Source organism: Ranitomeya variabilis, chromosome 8 (assembly GCF_051348905.1).
Source record: "Ranitomeya variabilis isolate aRanVar5 chromosome 8, aRanVar5.hap1, whole genome shotgun sequence".
Lineage (NCBI taxonomy): Eukaryota > Metazoa > Chordata > Amphibia > Anura > Dendrobatidae > Ranitomeya > Ranitomeya variabilis.
In genome coordinates, this window is record NC_135239.1 from 110,906,265 (window position 1) to 110,931,599 (window position 25,335).

The 25,335-nt window shown below is 45.9% G+C and overlaps 1 protein-coding gene across 2 annotated transcripts in view; it reads left to right on the plus strand.

The window, feature by feature from the left end:
• Positions 1-25,335, plus strand: part of LOC143787905 (L-selectin-like) — a 507,551-nt gene that overhangs the window by 353,494 nt on the left and 128,722 nt on the right. The window contains exon 8 of one of the 2 annotated variants that reach the window (XM_077277060.1): positions 12,723-12,749. The exons of the other annotated variant lie outside the window; for it this stretch is intronic. Coding sequence (XP_077133175.1) covers positions 12,723-12,749 — 27 coding nt within the window. The remainder of the gene's footprint in view (positions 1-12,722; positions 12,750-25,335) is intronic. 2 annotated transcript variants of the gene reach the window in all.

A 25,335-nucleotide genomic window follows, 5' to 3' on the forward strand; every position in this document is an offset into this window, starting at 1 on the left:
GGAAGAGACTGCCTGAATATGCTGCGAGAGGTGAGTGGTGCTGTTTGTCTGTCTGCGTGCGTGTGTGTATGTGGTGTGATGCGGTGCTTTGTGTGTGAGTGTGAGAGTGGTGCAGTGGTGTGTGTCTGCGTGCATGCGTGTGTGGGTGCGGTGTGGTGCTTTGTGTGTGTGTGTATGTGGTATGATGCTTTGTGTGTGTGAGTGTGAGAGTGGTGCGGTGCTGTGTGTATGTGTGTATTCGAGATTAGTGTTGAGCAATTCCTTCCGATACTTGAAAGTATCAGTATCGGATAGTATCGGCCGATACCCGAAAAATATCGGATATCGCCGATACCGATACCCGATACCAATACAAGTCAATGGGACACAAGTATCGGAAGCTATCCTGGATGGTTCCCAGGGTCTGAAGGAGAGGAAACTCTCCTTCAGGCCCTGGGATCCATATTCATGTAAAAAATAAAGAATTAAAATAAAACATATGGATATACTCACCCGTCCGGCAGCCCCTGGAACTTACCGATTGTAACCGGCAGCCTCCGTTCCTAAGAATGAGGAGTTTAGGACCCTCGATGACGTCGCGGCTTGTGATTGGTCGAGTGCCGCTCATGTGACCGCTCACGCGACCAATCACAAGCCGCGACGTCATCGCAGGTCCTAATCTCAATGAGACGGGTGAGTATATCCATATTTTTTATTTTTTTATTCTTTATTTTTTACATGAATATGGTTCCTGTTGTGAATTAGACTTTTTTGGCTCCCTCTTGTGGTCACTAGTGATATGACTCTGGGATTGTCTTTCCTCAGTTTGGCACCCACCTGGGTCGTTAGTCCAGGGGTGTTGCTATATGAACTTCCTGAATTCTCAGTCTGGTGCCTGGCATCGTTGTAATCAGTCCTTTCTGTTTGCTCCTGTCTGCTGGTCCTGGTTCTTGCAAAATTAAGCTAAGTCCTGCTTCCTTGTTTTTTGGCTATTTGTATTGCTCTTATTTTTTGTCCAGCTTGTACTAAATGTGATTCCTGATTTTGCTGGAAGCTCTAGGGGGCTGGTATTCTCCCCCCGGGCCGTTAGACGGTTCGGGGGTTCTTGAATATCCAGCGTGGAAATTTTGATAGGGTTTTTGCTGACCGTATAAGTCATCTTTCTATATTCTGCTATTAGTCAGTGGGCCTCTCTTTGCTAAATACCTAGTTCATTCTTACGTTTGTCTTTTCTTCTTACCTCACCGTTATTATTTGTTGGGGGCTTGTATCCAACTTTTGGGGTCTTTTCTCTGGAGGCAAGAAAGGTCTATCTTTTCCCTTCTAGGGTTAGTTAGTTCTCCAGCTGGCGCGAGACATCTAGAACCAACGTAGGCACGTTCCCCGGCTGCTGCTATTTGTGGTGCTAGGATTAGATATACGGTCAGCCCAGTTACCACTGCCCTATGAGCTGGTTTTTTGTGTTTGCAGACTTGGTATTTATTTCTGAGACCCTCTGCCATTGGGGTCATAACAGGTTCCCAGGGCCTGAAGGAGAGTATCCTCTCCTCCAGACCCTGGGAACCATACACTGGAAACTTCCAATTCCGATTTCCGATACCACAAAAATATCGGAACTCGGTATCGGAATTCCGATACCGCAAGTATCGGCCGATACCCGATACTTGCGGTATCGGAATGCTCAACACTATTCGAGATGTGTATTGGAGATTGGCAATGATGGGATGGTGGGGGAAGGAGGCAATGATGGAGGTGGTGAAATGGACAATGATGAAGTGGTGGGGAAGAAGGCAATTATGGTTGTGGTGGAAAGGACAATGATGGTGGTGGGGGAGGCAATGATGGAGGTGTTGAAATGGGCAATGATGGGGGTGTTGAAATGGACAATGATGGAGTGGTGGGGAAGAAAGCAATGATGGTTCTGGTGTAAAGGACAATGATGGTAGTGGTGGAAAAGACAATGATGGTGGTGGAATGGGCAATGATGGGGGTTGTGGGGGAGAAGGCAATGATGGAGGTGGTGGAAAGGGCAATGATTGGGGTGGTGGGGGAGAATAATTATGTAGGTGGAGAGGGGCTGCATTCTACCCTATGAGGGGGCTGCATTATACTTTATGAGGGAGCTGCATTACACTTTATCAGGGGGCTACAGTATACTCTATGGGGGGTGTACATTATATATGAGGGGGCTGCATTATACCCTATGAGGGTGCTACATTATATTCTATGGTGGGGACTGCATTATACCTTATGAGGGGGTGGCATTGTATTTTGTGGGGTGCTGCATTATATTATATGAGGTGGGCTGTATTATATTCTTTGAGGTGGCCTGCATTATATTCTATGAGAGGGGGCTGTATTATATTCTATGAGAAAGGGCTGCATTATATTCTTTGAGGGGGGCTACATTATTTTATGAGGGAGGATACATTATATTCTATGGGGGGGCTACATTATATTATATAAGGGGGGCTACCCCAACCCCTGCTACATAATTAAGATGTGTACTACCTTATATTATACCCTGATATTGGAGTGTTTTACCAAACAATTGGCGGTCTTGTATTTATTTCTATGTACCTACATACTGTAGCAGGCCCCAAGAATGATTTTCTCTGGTGGGCCTAAGATGCTCCAGTCCGACACTGGCGAGACATGTATAGCTGCATTATTACAGAGCAATTTTACTCCTATTAACGCTCCATAGTATTCTCACCCACTATAATAACACTTTCATAGCCCCTATAAAGTATGCCAATGCCCCTAAACAGAATATACCGTAATACCCCGACACTGAATTCCTCCACAGTACCCTCATGCACACAGTATGATGCCACCAACACAGTAATGTTCACACAGTTCCATTACACACATAAGGCCTCAATGATCTCAGAACAGTATGATGCTCCCCTAGAGATCTCAGCATGGTAAAATAGCCCCCACATACTCCCAAACACAGTTTGATGACTCTTACATACAGTAGATGGCCCTAAATCTTCCTACACTTTATTATAGCCCCATCTTCCCTTGCACACAGAATGAGAGCCATTATTAATTATTAATTGATAATATATATTTTTTTAAAAGATGACTTTTGGCATCGTAACACCTCAGATGACACTGCCAATATCAACTGTGTCATTTAACGTGTGTGGAAGGTCAGCTCACTCAGCTGCTCCTCGAGGTATGTCTGCGTGGTTTATTGCTTCATAAACCATAAAGCAAGAATTGTAACAAAAGTACAGCCTTTTTGGCACAAATGAAAATAAAAAGTCCATACAAAGCCATTCCCAGTATGGTTCCTGCCTTCTGGGACAACACACACCGTAGCTCCCACTGGAGCATCAGCCTGGAGGCTTCCTTCCTCCATACACAACCGACAGCAAAAAAAACAGTGGCTGAACATTTAACTCCCTCCAACCACACCCTTGATGTGGAGATATGGTGAGTAGGTATCCCGCCCATCTCTGACCTACTCACAATGAAAGCCAGACCCTGGTAATGACTGCTTTACTCTCAGCACATATCATGCTGGAGAAAAACTTATGGCTTTCACATCACGCAGGATAACAACATTTGTGACACATATCTCCCCTCACATATGATCCCAGTGACCCTCTCACATATACCCCCCTCTGCCGTAAGCCGGAGGCTTTGGGACTTTCAGACATCACACAGGGAATTTGGGAGAAGACATCTGCATTCCCGTGTAACTTCTCTGGTCTATGTTCTATGTGGAACCTGAAATCCTGGAGGCCTAAGAACCACCTAGTTACCAGGGCATACTTACCCTTCTTTTCCCTTAACCATTTCAAAGTGGCATGGTCTGGCACAAGTTTGAACCTCTGGCCTAGTAGATAATACTTCAGAGTATCTACGGCCCATTTTATAGCCAGACATTCCTTCTCCACAATAGTTTTTCTGGCATGACAAGAGCTTCCATCTGAGATACAGGATGGGATGTTCCTCTCCATTTACTTCCTGAGACAGCATGACTCCCTACTCGACATCTGGTGCATCTGTCTGGACCACAAATTCTTTGCTGACTTCTGGCATCACCAGAACTGGATGTTTACTCAGTGCACACTTCAGCTCCTGGAATGCCATCTCTGTGTCATCAGACCATTTAATTATCGTCGAATTGGTGCCTTTAAGGAGATCCATCTGTGGCACCTCAGGAGTTCGGGTACCACAGTGGTACTGCTTTCCTCTTGGGGAGGGTGATGCCATCCTGGAAATGAGGAGGATCCCTTTGACAGGTAACCTGTATATGCAACATGTTCCAACTCCAGGCCAGAAGGGGGAGCTCTAGACCCAGTTTTAGGGGAGCTTCCCTAGATATATATATATATATTCTGGCTTGGAGGAGGAGTTAGTTCATTCTGGAGTTTGTGTGAGACAGAGAAGGAGGAAGGAGCATAGAGAAGTAAGGAGCTGGAGGAGAGCTGCGACTGGGCTCCCTCCATGCTGAGGCGCAGGAACCGGACACCGGGGATTCTGAGGCTGTGTGGGACTGTTTGCCACACAGCAGAAACCAGAGGGCAGGAGATGGAAAGTAACTTGCCCACATCTACAACCTGGGGTACAGCAACATACAGATCCCAGAGTCACTGTGAATAGAGACCCCTCTAAAACGGCTCGCGTTGCCTACCATGCAGGTACTGTCTCAGGACAGAGAGTGAGAGAGGACCTTGAAAGAAGCCATAGGCAGCAAGGCTCCCAATCTGACCTGGCAAAGAGAATTCAACTCGTTTCCAGGCTGCCTGGACTCCACAGCCACATGTTGCTTGTACACTGGACTGTGGCCGTAAACCACTAGTAAAACAGGTAAAGAGACTGCAACCTTGTGTCCTCTGATTATTTCTGTCACCATACTATCTTTGCCAAATACACCGGGAGCCCTGGGGACCCAACTTCACCTATAGGAAGCCATACCATCCTTGCTGCAGTGCCATCACTCCCCAGAGAACCCATTTAAGCAGCGTCGGTCACCCCTGACCGAATACCGCAGGTGGCGTCAGGAACATTCTTATTTCTAATAACCCCTTTAAAGACATTTCCTTTAATTTGGACTCCCAGGTCCACAGTCCGAGTCGCTGCCTCCATGACATCCCCTTTAATGACCACCGGACCCGATGCCAAGTACCCCTAGGCCCTGGAGGGTGCTCCACATCAATGGTGCAGCTATTATGGCAAAACTTGGGATGAACAACCTGTAATATCCCACAATTCCAAGAAACGCCAACACTTGCTTCTTGGAAAGCGGTTGAAGCCACTTATGAATCACCTCAATCTTGTTTATGTGTGGCTTGATTTTGCCCCTCCCGATGACATAGCCTAAGTACTTGGCCTCTTACTTTCCTATGGAATTTCTTTTTGGATTTAGAGTGAATTAAAGCATCCAAAAACTGCCTTTGGCAGCTGACTAGCCCAGTCAGGGCTGAAGACCACAATGTCATCAAGGAAAGCTGAGGCATACTTCTTATGTGGAGCTAGTACCTGATCCATAGCCCTCTGGAAGGTTGCTGGGGCCCCCTGCAGTCCGAAGGGCACTCTGGTGTATTGAAAGCACCCGTCAGGTGTTGAGAAGGCCATCTTCTCCTTGGCACTTTGGGACATGGGGATCTGCCAATAGGCCTAAGTCAGGTCGAGGATTATAGTGTACCATGCGGGCTCAAGTGACTCAATGAGTTCATCCATGAAAGGCATCAGGTATCCATTAAAGCTAGAGGCCTCATTCAGTCTGCTGTAGTCATTACAAAACTGCCACTCTCTGTCGGGCTTTGGCACGAGGATGATGGGACTTGACCATCCAGTTTTTGACTCCTCTATCAACCTTCCGAAATTCTATAGGGCTTGAGGTTCATCCATATATGCGGTTCTGTCAACATGTCATGCTTCACCACCTGCGGATACCCTGGCAACTCCGAGAAAGAGTCATGGTTCCACTGCAACAGCTCCCGACTTGTTGCCTCTGGGCCACGTTAGAGTATCTGCAATGGTGACATTGTCCACAGTGGCTTTGAGACTGGCTTCTGTTATACCTGCCGCTCCTGACGCTGCGGCCGCTTCCTCCATCGGCTCCTCCCGCCGCGGTCCTGCTCCCCGCCCTGGGCATCGCGCCGCTACTCCGGGCTCTCTTGCTGCTGCTGGGGGCCTTCTGCATGGCGTCCGTGCTTCCTCCTTCCTCCGGCCGGCGCCTGCACCGCACATGCGCCTAAGGTCGCGGGCGCGCGCTCTTCCTCATACTTAACCCCTTCCGCGTTCTTGCCTGTTCAACCTCCACCAATCAGGTGATTCCTTTACCTTTATCTGGCGTCCTCTCCATAATGGCGGCGCCTGATTACTGTTGTGCTTTTGTGCTCGGTGTTAGGTCTTGTTCCCTTCCTGCCTGCTCACGCCTTGCTTCTGTGAATTGTCATTTTTGGCTATTCCCTGTTTGCTCCTCCGTGTCCCTTTGGTTTCCCTCCGTGTCCCTTTGTTTCAGTCCAGTCTCTTTCGTTCCGTACCTCGTCTCCCTACCTCTCTCTTTTCAGCCTTGATTTATTACCCTCTCCTCCGTCCTTTTCTGAGCCGTCCCTCTTGTACCAGCTGTTGCGGTGCTGACCCCCTTGGGCCTGTTCCCCACTATCCCTGTATAGGGGTAGCTCCTCCCCGGGGTCGCTCGTCCTTGGGCCCGTCTGCACCGTGACCTTGAGGGTCCACTCTCTCTCCGTTCGGCTAGAACGTCACAGTGTAATCAGGCCATGGACCCCGCTGGTACTTCTGCAGCTACACAGAAGGAGTTGTTATTCTTACGGGAGAACCAGACCCGGATCATGTCTGTCATGAAATCCATGGATTCTCGATTAACTGCCCTTCAGACTTCCGATCCTGCTAACGCTCCTTTGCTGGCGGGACTCCAGCAGGAGCTCGCACAGCAGCGTGATACACAGTCCCATATTCTAACCTATATGGCATCCGTAGACGACCGTTTACATTCTCTGCAGTCTTCGGCCGCTGCTTCAGTCTCACATAGAGATCCGGTATCTCTTCCTCCTCCTCGTTTGGGGAAACCCCCTAGATATAGCGGAGATCCTAAATTGTGTCGGGGTTTTTTGAACCAGTGCCGCCTTCACTTCGAACTTCTGCCCCAGCAGTACCCTTCCGATCGCGCTAAGGTGGCCTTTATTGTGTCTCATCTTGAGGGGGAGGCCTTATCCTGGGTAAACCCTTTGTGGGAGCGGGACGACCCGGTAGTTGCCAGTATTCAGATTTTTTTGGACACATTCCGTAGAGTCTTTGACGAGCCCGGACGGCTGGCCTCTACTACCGAGTCCCTCTTTAGCCTCCAACAGGGGAACCTTACTGTTGGTCAGTACGCCATCCGTTTTCGGACACTATCCTCTGAGCTCGGGTGGAATAATGAGGCTTTGGTAGGGGCTTTTTGGAGAGGGCTTTCGTCCAAGATTAAGGATGAGCTCGCTGGCCGCGATACTCCTACCACCTTGGAGGATCTCATATCCCTGGCCACGCGTATAGACTTACGCTTCCAGGAGCGTTCTCGGGAATTGGTCAGGGAGAGAAGGCCCGTCAGGTCAAACTGGGCACCTGGTCCTTCTCCTAGCAAGTCCTCCGTTTCTTCCATACCTGAACCTATGCAGGTAGACAGAGTTAAGTTATCTGAGCAGCGACGTAAAGAGAGGTTAGCACAGGGTTTGTGCCTCTACTGCGGAGGGGTTAATCATTTTTTGCGCTCCTGTCCAGAGAGACCGGGAAACTCCTCCACCTAGGCCAGGTAAGGGAGGCTTCCCTAGGTGACTCAAATTCCTCTCTACCCTTAACTATTTCAGCTTTGATTTCTTTAGGTCTTGAGCGTAGATCTGTGGAGGCGTATGTGGACTCGGGTGCGGCTGGTAACTTCATTCGTGAAGAGGAGGTGTGCAAGCTTCAGATACCAGTAGTTACCTTGAAGACTCCGCGTGTTATTTCTGCTGTAGACGGCAAACTCTTAACAGATCCTATCACCATGGTTACTCTCGAGTTGGAGATGCAGATTGGAGCCCTACACCGGGAGAAGATTGCCTTCTACGTATTGCCCAATCTGTCTCATGCCCTGCTTTTGGGTCTGCCCTGGCTCAGATCGCACAAGCCAGTTCTTGATTGGCGCTCTGGAGAGGTACTCCGCTGGGGTCATGGTTGTCATGAACATTGTCTACAGCCCGTCTTTCCTCCAGGTTCTTTTCAAGCGATCGCCAAACCTTCCAGCCTTCCTGCGGCCTATCACTCGTTTGCCGATGTCTTTGATAAGAAGGAAGCAGAGTCCCTTCCACCGCATCGAATTTATGACTGTCCCATCGAGCTAATTCCCGGAGTATCCCTTCCCAAGGGTAGAACATATCCTTTGTCTCCGGCGGAGACTTTAGCGATGTCTGAGTACATCAAAGAGAATTTGGCTAAGGGATTCATCCGGAAGTCCTCATCCCCGGCTGGAGCTGGGTTTTTCTTCGTTCGGAAGAAGGATGGGACCCTTCGTCCTTGTATTGACTACCGAGGTCTGAATGCCATCACGGTCAAGAATCGATATCCTCTCCCGCTCATCCCTGAACTCTTCGACCGACTGAGAGGAGCCCGAATCTTTTCCAAACTTGATCTGAGAGGGGCCTATAATTTGGTTCGTATCCGTGCGGGAGACGAGTGGAAGACCGCCTTTAACACTCGCGATGGTCATTACGAATACCTTGTCATGCCCTTTGGTCTCTGTAACGCTCCAGCAGTCTTCCAGGAGTTCGTAAACGAAATCTTCCGTGACCTATTGTATTCCTGCGTGGTGGTATACCTTGACGACATCCTTATTTTTTCACCCGACCTGTCCTCCCACAGGAAAAGCGTCCGTTTGGTCTTGCAACGACTCCGGGAGAATCATCTTTACGCCAAGATCGAGAAGTGTTTGTTTGAACAGACTTCCTTGCCCTTCTTGGGATATATTATTTCTGACGTGGGGTTGAAGATGGATCCCGAGAAGTTGTCTGCAGTACTCAAGTGGCCCCGTCCCGTTGGAGTTAAGCCCATTCAACGTTTTTTGGGCTTCGCAAACTATTACAGACAATTCGTGCCGCATTTCTCCTCCGTGACCAAGCCTCTAGTTGCCCTAACCCGGAAAGGAGCGAAGCTTCATGTTTGGCCTCCAGAGGCGGAAGACGCCTTTCTTGCCTTGAAACAGGCCTTTGCTTCGGCTCCAGTTCTTCATCGACCTGTGGCCAGCAGACCCTTCTCCCTTGAGGTGGATGCCTCCTCTACTGGAGCTGGAGCGGTACTCTCCCAGAAAACCCCTTCCGGACGTCTGGTTCCTTGTGGATTCTTTTCTAAGTCTTTTTCTCCCGCTGAATGCAATTACTCAGTTGGGGACCGGGAGTTGCTGGCTATTAAGTTGGCTCTACAGGAGTGGCGTCATCTCTTGGAGGGGGCCATTCATCCCTTTACGGTTTTCACTGACCACAAGAACTTGGCCTACATCCAGTCCGCTCAGAGACTCAACTCCAGGCAGGCCAGATGGTCTTTGTTCTTTTCTCGTTTTGATTTTAAACTTCATTTTCGGCCCGGAGCTAAGAATACTAAAGCAGACGCCCTTTCCCGGTCTTTGCAATCTCCTGAGATGGAAGAGGATCCTTCACATATCATTGATCCCGCCAGACTTGTGGTGGCCCCTTCGAATCTCCTCTCGGTGCCACCAGGCAAGACCTTCGTCCCGTGTGACAAACGAACTGAGGTTTTGCGTTGGGGGCATTCTTCCAAGATTGCCGGACATGTCGGTACCAAGAAGACCCTTACTCTTCTTTCCCGGTACTACTGGTGGCCATCTCTTCGACAAGACACTTCGGATTTTGTAGCCTCTTGCATGACTTGTGCCAGGAACAAGGTACCAAGAGAGTTGCCTTCAGGTCTCTTGCACCCTTTACCCATACCCGAAGCTCCTTGGCAGCAAATCGCCATGGATTTCATTACGGATCTGCCTCGTTCCTCTGGATGCACGACCATCTTGGTGGTGGCAGACCGGTTCTCCAAGATGGCCCACTTCGTTCCCTTGCCCGGATTACCCTCAGCTCCGGAATTGGCAAGAATCTTCATTCATCAGATTTTCAGATTACATGGCCTTCCTCAATGAATCGTGTCCGATCGAGGAGTCCAGTTTACTTCCAGATTCTGGAGAGCTCTCTGTAAGCTCTTGGGCATTTCTTTGGATTTTTCTTCCGCATACCATCCTCAGACCAATGGGCAAGTAGAACGGATAAATCAAGTTTTGACCTCCTACCTACGTAACTTTACCAACGCCCACCACGATGATTGGGTGACCCTTCTTCCTTGGGCTGAGTTTGCCCATAACAATCATGTCAGCGAGGCCACTTCCAAATCTCCGTTCTTTGTGGTTTCTGGTCTGAATCCGGGAGTACCTCTTCCAATGTCTTCTCCTTCTGGTGTTCCTGCTGCAGATGCCCTTTCTTCTGAATTTTCCCAAGTTTGGAGGGAGACCAAGGAGTCCCTCGTACGAGCTGCAGCTCTGATGAAGAGACATGCGGACAAGAGAAGGAAGGATCTTCCGCCATATCATCCCGGTGACAAGGTCTGGCTATCAACCAAGCATATTCGCTTGAAGATTCCCTCTTACAAGTTGGGCCCTCGATACATCGGTCCCTTCGAGGTCTTGGGTCGAATTAACAACGTGGCTTATAGATTGAGGTTGCCGGCTTCGCTCCGAGTCCCTAACGTCTTCCATGTCTCGCTTTTGAAACCTCTTGTCCTTAATCGATTTTGCCCAGCGCCACTGGACTCCCCTCAACCTTTTGGCATCAATAATGACTTTGAAGTAAGGGATATTCTGGCTATGAAGAGGGTTAGAGGAAGAGTCTTCTATCTCATTGATTGGAAGGGATTTGGTCCTGAGGAGAGATCTTGGGAACCTAGAGAGAACATTAATGCTCCTCGAATTCTAAAGAGATTCTTGACTAGCCTTGGTAGAGGGGGTCTTAGAAGGGGGGGTACTGTTATACCTGCCGCTCCTGACGCTGCGGCCGCTTCCTCCATCGGCTCCTCCCGCCGCGGTCCTGCTCCCCGCCCTGGGCATCGCGCCGCTACTCCGGGCTCTCTTGCTGCTGCTGGGGGCCTTCTGCATGGCGTCCGTGCTTCCTCCTTCCTCCGGCCGGCGCCTGCACCGCACATGCGCCTAAGGTCGCGGGCGCGCGCTCTTCCTCATACTTAACCCCTTCCGCGTTCTTGCCTGTTCAACCTCCACCAATCAGGTGATTCCTTTACCTTTATCTGGCGTCCTCTCCATAATGGCGGCGCCTGATTACTGTTGTGCTTTTGTGCTCGGTGTTAGGTCTTGTTCCCTTCCTGCCTGCTCACGCCTTGCTTCTGTGAATTGTCATTTTTGGCTATTCCCTGTTTGCTCCTCCGTGTCCCTTTGGTTTCCCTCCGTGTCCCTTTGTTTCAGTCCAGTCTCTTTCGTTCCGTACCTCGTCTCCCTACCTCTCTCTTTTCAGCCTTGATTTATTACCCTCTCCTCCGTCCTTTTCTGAGCCGTCCCTCTTGTACCAGCTGTTGCGGTGCTGACCCCCTTGGGCCTGTTCCCCACTATCCCTGTATAGGGGTAGCTCCTCCCCGGGGTCGCTCGTCCTTGGGCCCGTCTGCACCGTGACCTTGAGGGTCCACTCTCTCTCCGTTCGGCTAGAACGTCACAGCTTCCAGGCAAGGAGCTTCCAGAGAATCCCGATCTCGACATGGCTTGAGCAAGTTCACATGATATATTTGGTGCGGCTTCCTTTGGCCTGACTGGTGTACCTTGTAATTCACTGGAAAAAACCTTACTTTACAAAATGGTCTTTTGTGTCTTATGGATCTGGATACTTTGAATAAATCTCCAATGTATACTAACATGATTTCCACTTTTAAGACTAGAAATCCATCCTTTTATCTGGTACATACGAGGACTGACTCCATGGATCGTTTCCAAGACAATGTAGAAAGGGATATCCAAAATCTTATATCGGAGTTAACGTCTCACTCCAATAAATACAATCTGTTGAAAATTGAATGGATGCCTTTAAACAAATAAAATCTTATACAGGCATCATCATAAAGATGTCAGATAAAGGAGGATCCATGGTGGTCTTAAATGAATCAGATTATGTCAGAGCTAGTCATGATATGTTATCGGACAATAATATTTACCACCCGTTAAAGTCAGATCCCACTTTGGAATATATGCAAATCTGCAAATCTACAGTATCATTGATGATGGTTTAAGTCAGGGCTTTCTTACTAAAAAGCAGGCTGAGTACATGTATATTGATAACCCCGTCATCCTGATTTTACATGCCCTCCCTCAAACACACAAAACGCTTTTCCACCTCCCATGTGTCCCATAGTTTCAGTGATTGGGTCATATATTGAACATCTAGGGGAATGGGTAGATACAATCCTACCACCACTAGCGCAAAGAGTACCTGGATATTTAAAAGATTCTAAGGATGTACTGAACATGTTTAACAAGATCACTTGGGATTCCCAGTGGTCGTGGCTAACCTGCGATGTAGTTGCCTTATACACATCCATCCCAGATTAGATAACACTACATGCAGTTCAATTTCACTTGCATAAATACAGTACATTTTCTCATGACTTACAATTGTATATCATTTCAGTCCTTGAATTTCTTCTATCTCATAATTATTTTTTATTCAATATTTATTATTTTTTTTCTCCAGAACAGTGGAGTCTCGATGGGAGCTACGGTAAGTTCTCCCCATCGGTAGCAAATTTAGTAATGGCGTGGTGGGAAGAACAGTACATTTTTAGTCCTGACAATCCATTTTGTGAACATATTAAATGGTATTCCAGGTACATAGATGACCTATTACTTGTGTGGGAAGGCGGTTCAAATTCTTTAATTTCATTTATGTATTATATTAATAATAACCCATTTAATTTGAAATTCACTCACACATTTGATAAAAAATGTATCAATTTTTGGGACTTATGTCTCACAGTCATGCCCTCTGAAATCATTAGTAGCTGTACTTATCGTAAAAAAACAGCTGGAAACACCATACTCCATGCTCATAATTTTCACCCACCGCACACAATTCATTCGATTCCTGTAGGTGAAGTACTTAGAGCTAAAATGAATTGTAATAATGAACCAGCTTTTATTCATGAAACACAGAACATCAGAAAACGCCTTACTAATAGGAAATATCCAAATTGGACCATAGATCATGCCTTTCACATAGCCGATACCAAGTCAAGGTCAGAACTCATTGCGGTTTCTTCTGATTCTGTTTCTACCAGTCAAAATCAAAACATAATAAAAAATAATTCTTTTTCAGAACAGGCGGTCCTTGTTCTAACATATAGCACACATTTTAAATCAATCTCTGAGACTCTGAGATTGTACATCTTAATCTAACTATTCTTAGAGATGATGACATTATGGACACAATCCTTAAAAAAGGCATTAGAATATTAGCCAGGAGTGCGCCAACTCTGAGCAATTCTGTCTCCTAGTTTCTATGATGCAAATGAAACAAAAAATTCTCTTAATTGGTTATCAACCACAGGTTTCTAAAAATGTGGACAGCATCCCTGCAAAACCTGTTCATGTTCCAAAAAAAATTACTTTTTCCTGTTCAAAGAATCAAAAGATTTTTAAAATAAAAAAATTCCTGAATTGTAATTCGAATTACGTAGTTTATATTATTGAATGTTCAGATTGTAAATTATTATATAAACATATTGACCGTAGAGTTATTAAACTATACTCAGTCACGAAGTGTTTAATGATTAAAAAGAAACCTTTATTAACATATAAACAATACACACAATTAAAAACCAGTGCCTCAAAATCAGAACAAAATTATCTTCCTAGTAAAGGTAAGCGAGGGAAAACGCAGGTATCAAAATATGGTTGCTCAAAAGTTTTTTTCGCTACATATAGTTTCATACAAGTTTTTTAATCGCACGGAACAATTTCCTAGCAGATTTCTTTCAAGTAGAGATGCAAAATCACTGCTACTTATGTATTCGTAGGTATTCCTAAAGAACATTTAGTCACTAGGAGGCAGGAGGAAGCAGATGCGAAACGCACGTCGGGGTAGTCAAAGGATAGCGTGCCACGAGGCAGGGGAGCAGTGGGTCATCCAGGTAATATGTACAGAGTGGATTGCTCATAGTTTTTGTTATTCTATGTGCGTGATATTCATGAGGTTGATGGATGTGCAATAACTTGTGGCCCTACTTGGAGGATTTTGACGGCGGGGTCTTTGCCCTGTATTCTAGAGACGTAGCTGGCTGCAATGATACATGGATTATTGTGCAATATTTGGCGGTTCCACTCTAATTATTTGGTGATGGGGTCCGGTTTTGAGCATTAGGAATTTTTTCCTGTATTGATTAGTGATTTGGTTTTGACTATTACAATTATTTTGCAAGTATATGTGCACGTGCATATTTATGCATTGTCACTTTTTGATCCAATATGGATTATTTCTGCACTATCACCTCAGAACTCGGATTATATGCTACAAGGAATATTTTTGTGTCTAGTGACTAAATGTTCTTTAGGAATACCTACGAATACATAAGTAGCAGTGATTTTGCATCTCTACTTGAAAGAAATCTGCTAGGAAATTGTTCCGTGCGATTAAAAAACTTGTATGAAACTATATGTAGCAAAAAAAACTTTTGAGCAACCATATTTTGATACCTGCGTTTTCCCTCGCTTACCTTTACTAGGAAGATAATTTTGTTCTGATTTTGAGGCACTGGTTTTTAATGGTGTGTATTGTTTATATGTTAATAAAGGTTTCTTTTTAATCATTAAACACTTTGTGACTGAGTATAGTTTAATAACTCTACGGTCAATATGTTTATATCAAGTTTGGGGTGTTGCCCATCCGTAACATGAGAAAATGGGTTGGTGCGTTATGTTTATTATGTAAATTATTATATGTAGGATCCACTTATAGGAGATTCAAAGATAGAATCAGAGAACATTTATACAATATCACTCAACCCTCGCCATGTGTCTAATGCATCAAACCATTCCATTAATGTACACAATAGGCAAATTATGCATGTTAAAGTTTTTGCAACAGAACAGGTTCATAGGAATATACGTGGTGGAGATATGGAAAAGAGTTTGCGCGACAGGGAGGCTTTTTGGATTTTTTAATTTAATACACGGGTGCCTTTAGAATTAAACCTAAAAAAGGAAATTGTGTTGCACTATTAATTCTCATTATTCATTCTTCTATTTTTTTTGTATTCTCAATCTTGTAATAAAGTTGGTGTTGTTTTTTGTTTTCTGTATAATAATCATCGCAGATGCCTTTCACCTGATTAGGATGTTTTTATTCTGAACCAGGCTGCTCACTTTGATACTGAGGACTAAGAACACTACACGTGTTCGAAACGCGTTCAGTGGTTCATGGAATTCTTCCTCCGGTAAACACTGGCCGATGTTAAGCAGCTTCACAGTTTTTTAAATTGTTGAAATAAAAGACTTCTTAATTTTACCTCCAGAGCTGGACAGCTTTGATCTTCTTGTACCTTGTAATTCACCTTGCCCAGTTTTTCCACTACCTCATATGGGCTTTGCCTCTTGGCTACGAACTTACTCTCCACCATGGGGAAAAGCACTAGAACACGATCCCCAGGCTGGAACTGTCTCAGCCTCACTGATCAGTTATACACCCTTGCCTGTGCCTCTTGTGCCTGAAGAAAATGCTCCTTCATGATAGGCATTACTTTCGCCATCCTCTCCTACAGCAGGCCAACATGCTCTATGATGCTCTGACCTCAGCTTCAAGGTTTTCTTGGCAATGTTCAGGAGTCCTTGCGGATGTCAATCATACAGGGGCTCAAACGACGAGAACTCAGTACAAGTTGATGAACTGCTCTGATGGAGAAGTGCTGAAATGGGAGCAGATAGTCTCGACCGTCCTTCTCAGTTACCCTTTTGAGCATGGCCTTTAAGGTTTTATTAAAGTGCTCTACTAGGCCATTGGTCTGCAGATGGTATACTGAGGTTTGCAGCTGGGCAATCTGGAGGACCCTACACAGCTCTTTCATTACCTTGCTCTTGACGGGGGTTCCCTGGTCTGTCAAAATCTTCGGCAGGCTCGTCCTAGGAAAAATATGGACAAGTTCCCGGGTGAAACTCTTGGTCGAAGAGTTCCTTAGTGGTACATCCTCAGGGTACCGGTTCGCATAGTCCATGACTACTAAGATATATTGGTGTCCTACTAGAGGACCTACTAGGTCCATGACAATTCTCTCAAATGAGATCTCTATTATGAGTAACTGGACCAGGGAACTTCAGAAGTGAGAAGAGGGAGCGGTTATCTGGCTGGTGGGGCAGGACCTACAATAATTCAGGCTCTCCCAGTAACATCCAGGCCAGTAATATCTCTGCATTATTCTCTCCTGTGTTTTCTCTACCTCCAGATGTCCCCCAAAACATGCGAGTGGGCCATGTCTAAAACCCTCCACTGGTAGGATCCTGGAACCAATAGCAGCTCAACTACCCAATATAGTATTTTGCCATCAACTGCAAAGTGTGGTTAACTGGTGCCAGCCCTCAACTCTTGAGAAACCCCATCTATCACAGACACATTTTCAAAAGCACCTTTAGGGCAAGATCCTGCATTTGAGCAGTTCCAATATTTTCCCCAAAAAAACTAGTTCAGGAACCTCAGCCTTACTGGTCACTGTTTTGTCGTCTTCAATAGCTAGGACACATGAAGGGAACTCCTCCACCTCTGACAAGGGTTAATCAGGGTTGATCTGGCTCCTGTGTGAGTCACTTGGCACCCCTGTCTTTCCCTACAAGTCCCAGAACAGGCTAAAGTCCCGCCCAACTATTACGGGATGTAGCAAGTCTTTGAAGACCCCGACCTCATGGGACTCCATACCCAGTCTCTTTTTTTTATCAACACTCTGGTAATAGGGTAGTCCTTGGCATCCTAGTGGATACAGTGGATGCACACATGTTTCCCTTGGATCAACTGGTGGGGAAGTGTGGTTTTTATCAGGGTCACCAAACTCCCTTAATCCGAGAGTCCTGACACCAGTACTCCTTTATAATCCACACTGCAGGTGGGATAGGTATAGTACGAAGAGCGACTCACTAGGCTGCAGTCCATCTGCTCAGATGACATAGGACAATGAGCAGCTATGTGTCTAAGCCTATGGCATCTCCAGCAGATCAGATCTTTACCTGCAGCTTTTGGCAACGCCTCAGCGACTCCTTGGGATCTCGGACTCCCCCCAGTGATGTCTCTACTACCCCTCTTTTGGGACTCAGGCTCACACTGAGTACCCCAGTATAGAGATTGCCAACCTCCCGGCTTCCTTAGGGACCTCTCAACCACCTGGTACCTTTCTAGGAGTCTCCCTGGGCAGCTCAGGTCTGCACTGGCCTGGGAAGGGACTGAATAAATCTGTCCATGACCATCTGGGCTAGAGTGGAGGACTCCGGCTGCAATCATTTCTGGACCAAATGCAAGTCAAACATCTGAGAGCAGGGATGTTTGTCATCATAATTCACCCAGTGATGAACTCTTTCGGCTCTGACAGACGCAGTGACCCGAGTGTGCCAATATCTCCATTTTAGCAGATAGAATGAAATGTGGATATTAACTGCATTGCTGTAGAAATCACAATCCCAGTATATGGATAAACAAATGGTATTTAATTCACTATTCTCACAACGTGTTTCGAAGTTCACATAACTTCTTCCTCAGGAGATGCATAAGTGTACAATATCCTTACATACCTTTAAATAGATCCTAATACGCTTTTATCTCCTAGATTGGTTTTGTGTTTCTAATATTTCCATTTTTACTTGGCATATTCCCGGGCATCCTGTAAGGCCAAGTCAAAATAAGCTTTCAGAGGTTCACTCATCATATAGGGGGCCAGCACCCCTGCCAGCTGCTCTGGGGGCAGCCTCTCCCGCTCTGCAACCCATTCAAATACAGTCAAAAATGCCTCTATATCATCCCCTGGGGTCATCTTTTGCATAGTTTATCTTACCGCTTTCCGGACATACGAGTCATCACCTTGATGTGGGGGAGGGGTGGTCTCTCTGCAGTGGACATCTCCCACCAGAAGTTCCATTTGCCTTTGCTGCTGTTGAATCTGTTGCATCAGGAGCTTATTTGTCTCTTGCTGTACCTGCTACTGCTCATGAAACTGTTGCTCTTGGTGCTGCTGCTCTCGATGCAGCTGGTGTTGCTGCTGTTGACTCAGGATCAGGTGCTTGAACAGCTCCTCCATTTTATCCGACCGCTGTTCCATCCCTTTAGCCATCTTCACCCAGGACACATGTTTTGTTCACAGCTGCTACCTGTGTTCCAGGAACGTTGCCCGCATCCGAAACACCACTTTTGGAATGTCGGCTCACTCAGCTGCTCCCCGAGGTAGACACAGGAACACTTCATGTTAAAGTCTCTGCATGGTTTTTACTTCATAAACCATTAAGCAAATATAGTAACAAAAACACAGCCTTTCTGGCACAAATGAAAATAAAAAGTCCATACAAAGTCATTCCCAGTGTGGCTCCCGCCTTCTGGGACAAACATACACCATAGCGCTCACTGGAGCTTCAGCCTGGAAGCTTCCTTCCTCGAAACACAACCCACAGGAAAAAAAACAGTGGCTGGACATTTAACTCCTTCCAACCACACTCTTCAGGTGGAGTCCCGCCCATCTCTGACCTACTCAACATGAAAGCCATACCCTGGTAAAGACTGGTAAACTCTTAACACATGTCATACTAGAGGAAAATGTGTGGCCTTCACATGACACAGGATAATAACTTTGCAACACTTATCTCCCCTCACCATACGGTGCCAGTGACACTCTCACAGGTCTTTTATGAGGGAGCCAGAGGTAAGGCCTAATGGTTTATTATTAGGAATGAGCGAATAGCTTCGGATAAGAGCTTATCCGAATAGATATAGCGCTTCCCGAATAGCTATCTCGGTATCCTTGATACCTGGAGCACTCACGATCATCAGATGTTCGGTGCTGCAGCTACATATGTCGCACTGTGTGACAGTCACAACACATGCATGAAGAGCCTGTTTGACTACGATAAGGTTTAACCCCTTTCTGACATTGGAGGTAATATTCTGTCTATGTGCCCTGGGCCTATTTGACTATGGACGGAATATTACATCATCGTGATTGCCCACGCACACGGGCTATGTGCGAGCTAGTGCTGCCGGGTGTCAGCTGATTCTGAATGATTCACAGATGGCTCCTGGCACTTTAACCCCTGAATTGCTGACACTGAACACTATCGCAGCATTCTAGGAGCAGGCAGAAGGCTGACAGCACCTACATCCCCTCTGCCTTTGGATCAGAGACCTAGCGGTGTGACACGGGGTACCGATGATCATTGCCATAGTTACCCGATGTCATCATGACGACATCCAGGTCACCAAACCTAGCAAACTTGCTGATCATGCCCAGTGCATGATGAGCAAGTTTGTCTGTCAGTGCAGAGCTGACAGTTTCTGCATCATTAAATCACCAAATGTCCAAAAATCACTTGGGGCACTTCAACCACTACAACAACACTGATCCCATAAATATCATCATGAGACTAAGAAGAGATCCCACAAAATTCATATAAAATAGAGGTTTTATTAACATTAAATAAATAAAAAACAGTTGATACATTCCAAGATAACCGTAATAAGGGGCGTCATAAATCATATGGAGACAAGTACTGAGCATAAATATAAAGCAACCACATAAAGTTAACAAATAGTGATGGATAACAAAGGTCCTATACCAGTGGTGCTAAGATAAACCAGCTAGAGTCTATCCTATGAAATGATAGATAGAGTTCTGTAACATGTATATGTACCCGGGACCCTATGGGAATATGGATCCCAATACCGAAATCAAGGTTTCAAAATGCCCCAGGCCATAATAAGCCGGAAGAACAAAATACAATAGGCAAAAATAGCTCAAATCTACAAAAGAATAAAATGCTCAAACAGCTACCGTATATACTTGAGTATAAGCCGACCCGAGTATAAGCCGACCCCCCTAATTTTGCCACAAAAAACTGGGAAAACTTAATGACTCGAGTATAAGCCTAGGGTGGAAAATGCTGCAGCTACCGGTAAATTTCAAGAGTAAAAATAGATACCAATAAAAGTAAAATTAATTGAGACATCAGTAGGTTGTGTTTTTGAATATCCATATTGAATCAGGAGTCCCATATAATGCTCCATAAAGTTTGATGGGCCCCATTAGATGTTCCATATTAAAATATGCCCCATATAATCCTGCATAAAGGTTAATAATGGCCCCATAGATGCTCCATACAGACACTTGCCCCTTATAGTGCTGCACAAACATTATGGCCCCATAGATGCTCCATACAGACACTTGCCCCTTATAGTGCTGCACAAACATTATGGCCCCATAGATGCTCCATACAGGCACTTTCTCCTTATAGTGCTGCACAAACGTTATGGCCCCATAGATGCTCCATACAGGCACTTTCCCCTTTTAGTGCTGCACAAACGTTATGGCCCCATAGATGATCCATACATACACTTGCCCCTTATAGTGCTGCACAAACATTATAGCCCCATAGATGCTCCATACAGGCACTTGCCCCTTATAGTGCTGCACGAATATTATGACCCCATAGATGCTCCATACAGGCACTTGCCCCTTATAGTGCTGCACAAACATTATGGCCCCATAGATGCTCCATACAGGCACTTGCCCCTTATAGTGCTGCACAAAGATTATGGCCCCATAGATGCTCCATACAGACACTTGCCCCTTATAATGCTGCACAAACGTTATAGCCCCATAGATGCTCCATACAGACACTTGCCCCTTATAGTGCTGCACAACGTTATGGCCCCATAGATGATCCATACAGACACTTGCCCCTTATAGTGCTGCACAAACATTATGGCCCCATAGATGCTCCATACAGGCACTTGCCCCTTATAGTGCTGCACAAACATCATGGCCCCATAGATGCTCCATACAGACACTTGCCCCACATAATGCTGCACAAACGTTATGGCCCCATAGATGCTCCATACAGACACTTGCCCCTTATAGTGCTGTACAAACGTTGTGGCCTCATAGATGATCCATACAGACACTTGCCCCTTATAGTGCCTCACCTCTCCGTCGCTCAGGCCCCCGCACTTTTAATATTTACCTGCTCCTCTTTCCTGTGTGGCTCCGTCTTCAGCGTTCTCCGCACTGACGTTCAGGCAGACGGCGCGCACTGACCACGTCATCGCGCCCTCTGACCTGAGCGTCACAGCCAGAGGATGCCGTAGATGGAGCCACACCGGAACGAAGGAGAGGAGCAGCGCAGCGCTCCCCCTCCCCGTATACTTACCTGCTCCTGGCGCGGTCCCTGCTTCCAGCGCTGCATCTTCTTCCTGTACTGAGCGGTCACATGGTACCGCACATTACAGTAATGAATATGCGGCTCTACCCCTATGGGTGGTGGAGCCGCATATTCATTACTGTAATGTGCGGTACCATGTGACCGCTCAGTACAGGAAGAAGATGCAGCGCTGGAAGCAGGGACATGCAGGGACCGCACCGGGAGCAGGTAAGTATAATTACACAGCCCACGCTCCCCCTCCCCTGCTGACCCCTGGGTATGACTCGAGAATAAGCCGAGAGGGGGACTTTCAGCCCCCCAAAAATGGGCTGAAAATCTCAGCTTATACTCGAGTATATACGGTATTTCATAAACATATACCTGCTGCAGAGCTTCTCCAGGCATCCCCTCACCCCGACGCGCATTTTGCCACCAGCTTCTTCCGGGGGCGCGCATAGGATCTCTTCTTAGTCTCATGATTAGTGTTGAGCATTCCGATACCGCAAGTATTGGGTATCGGCCGATACTTGCGGGTATCGGAATTCCGATACCGAGATCCGATACTTTTGTGGTATCGGGTATCGGTATCGAAACAACATTAATGTGTAAAAGAAAGAATTAAAATAAAAAATATTGCTATACTCACCTCTCCGACGCAGCCTGCACCTTACTGAGGGAACCGGCAGCGTTGTTTGCTTAAAATTCACGCTTTAACTTCCTTAAGTGAAGTCCCGGCTTGTGATTGGTCGCGCGCCGCCCATGTGGCCGCGACGCGACCAATCACAGCAAGCCGTGACGTAATTTCAGGTCCTTCAGGATTTTAAAATTACCTTCCGGCATTGTGATTGGTCGCGTCGCGGTCACATGGGCGACGCGACCAATCACAAGCCGTGACGTCACGGGAGGCAGGAGACGCGCGCATTTTAAAATGCGCGCGTGTCCAGCCTCCCGTGACGTCACGGCTTGTGATTGGTCGCGCGCCGCCCATGTGGCCGCGACGCAACCAATCACAGCAAGCCGTGACGTAATTTCAGGTCCTTCAGGATTTTAAAATTACGTTCCGGCGTTGTGATTGGTCGCGTCGCGGTCACATTTTAAAATGCGCGCGTCTCCTGCCTCCCGTGACGTCACGGCTTGTGATTGGTCGCGTCGCCCATGTGACCGCGACGCGACCAATCACAACGCCGGAACGTAATTTTAAAATCCTGAAGGACCTGAAATTATGTCACGGCTTGCTGTGATTGGTCGCGTCGCGGCCACATGGGCGGCGCGTGACCAATCACAAGCCGGGACTTCACTTAAGGAAGTTAAAGCGCGAATTTTAAGCAAACAACGCTGCCGGTTCCCTCGGTAAGGTGCAGGCTGCGTCGGAGAGGTGAGTATAGCAATATTTTTTATTTTAATTCTTTCTTTTACACATTAATATGGTTCCCAGGGCCTGAAGGAGAGTTTCCTCTCCTTCAGACCCTGGGAACCATCAGGAATACCGTCCGATACATGAGTCCCATTGACTTGTATTGGTATCGGGTATCGGTATCGGATTAGATCCGATACTTTGCCGGTATCGGCCGATACTTTCCGATACCGATACTTTCAAGTATCGGACGGTATCGCTCAACACTACTCATGATGATACTTATGGGATCAGTGTTGTTGTAGTTTCTGCATCATGGAGATGCTGCTTCATCTCCATGCTGTAGAAGTGATCAGCCTGCAAAAAATGATTGTCCCATAGTGGGACAAAGTCAAAAAGTTAGAAAAAAGGAAAAAAAATCAAATAAAAGTACACATATTTTTTTATCACCGTTTCCGCAAGGACCCAACCTATAAAACTGTCCCACTAGTTAACCCCTTTAGTGAACACCATAAAAAATAAATAGAAAACAAGGCAAAAAACAATGCTTTATCATCATTCTGCCAAACAAAAAGTGAAATAACGCGGTAAAAAAGACAGATATAAATAAACATGGTACCGCTGAAAACGTCATTTTGTCCCTCAAAAAACAAGCTGCCATACAATACAGCTCTATCAGCTAAAAATAAAAAAGTTATAGCTCTCAAAATAAAGTGATGCAAAAATAATTATTTTTTCTATAAAATAGTTTTTATTGTATAAATGTGCCAAAATATAAAAAAAGATATAAATGAGGTATCACTGTAATTGTACTGACCCGAAAATTAAAACTGCCTGAATTACTGTTTTTTGTTTGTTCTGCCTCACAAAAATCGGAATAGAAAGCGATCAAAAAATGTCGTGGCTAGTTTTATGCGGGACGAGACATCATATGACTCTGTGGGCCAAAATATGAAAAAATTATAGTTCTCAAAATGCTATACAGAGAAAAATTGAGTCTTGCTAGATAATAGAAGTATATATAAACACATTTTATTAATTAAATAAATCACACAAGATATTGTTATAAAATGGGGCTTGAAAAGAGCACAAAAAATAGCCCAAAGTGTAACAGAGCAATAAATAAGTAACAAACAATGTAACAATATTCCGGGTAAGTGACAAATAGTCCAAGTTAAATAGGAGCTGGGTACAACCCTAAAACGTATAGGGTAAATGCGTATATAGCTAGTGATGTCGCTATTGCAGAGTCTCTGTCTGCAGATCCAGAGAATGTCTCACCAATTATATCAAAGGGAGATATGTATCACCCCTGTGGTTACTAGTGACCGCAGAGTTTGCTCCCCTTAATATAAATCAAGTCGGCTCTAAGAGCACCTATACATACTGAGACCTGCACAGCACTAATAGTGAAGAGTTGAAAACTAAATTACCCATCATAACGTCCAGGCAGTTGCGCCACAGCTCCTTCCCCAACGCACGTTTCGGAAATACGTTTTCCTTTTTCAAGGGGCGTGACTTGTGGGGTAAAAAGGTACTCCCTTTATACTGCATGTTGCTAACCACATGGTGGCAATAAACCTATGAAAGCCTGCCTATTGCGCACGCGTATCACCGCCGAACCGCCAAGCGCCGCGCCCTCAGACACACCTCCCATCTGTCAGGTCACGTGGGGCGGCCGGCGCCTGGCCGTCACCAAGCAACAAAACAAGACAGGGGCGGTCCAAGCGCGCGGAGCAAATGACGGTCACGGTGAGAAAGCGCGCATGCGCATATCGGCACGGATAATCCCAAGACTAGAAGCGGACATAAGGAGCTGGATAGCATGGTAAAAATTGTCCTTAGATGGAAGATAAACGTATATAATAAATCGGTTCCAAATATCAGCGCTAGTATGAATAGATAATTTGTATAAATAAACACGGACATTGGGAACTGGATACCACAAATATACAAAACTAAAACTAAACTAAACTAAAAAGCCATATATATGTCCTGACATTGATTTCACTAACAACATAATTGCAAATAAGCAAATAGTTAAAGCAGTCCACGGGGTGCTTAGTACCGGAACTAAGTCCAGGAACATAGACATTTCTTCTTTAGTCCTTTTCAGTCATAGGCCGATGGCAAGGTGTTCATAGGGATAGTAGAGGCTGGTGTTAGCCATAGGAGGATATATATTGGACATATAAATGATGACAGATAAAGTCACTACAAAGGGGAAGAAAAACAAATAATTAAAAACAATAAAAGTCACGACATTTAAAACCATCAAGTGGCAAAACGGTGCAGGGACTTCTGAGGCAGAGGCATAAGAATGGTGGTGGTGGTAAAAATATTACTGACAATAATAATAGAGGCATTTCACATAGTATTAAAGAAAAGATGCAAATCCTTGAGACTCGTTAAGACCAATAGGGGACATCGTGTCCAAGATGGTGATCCATCTACATTCCTTCTGGGCAAGGAGCCGTTTTATGTCACCCCCACGGATGCCCCCCTGTATGTGCTGTATACCTCTGACCATAAATGACTTGGGGTCACATTGGTGAAATAATTTGTAATGCTTTGGTATTGT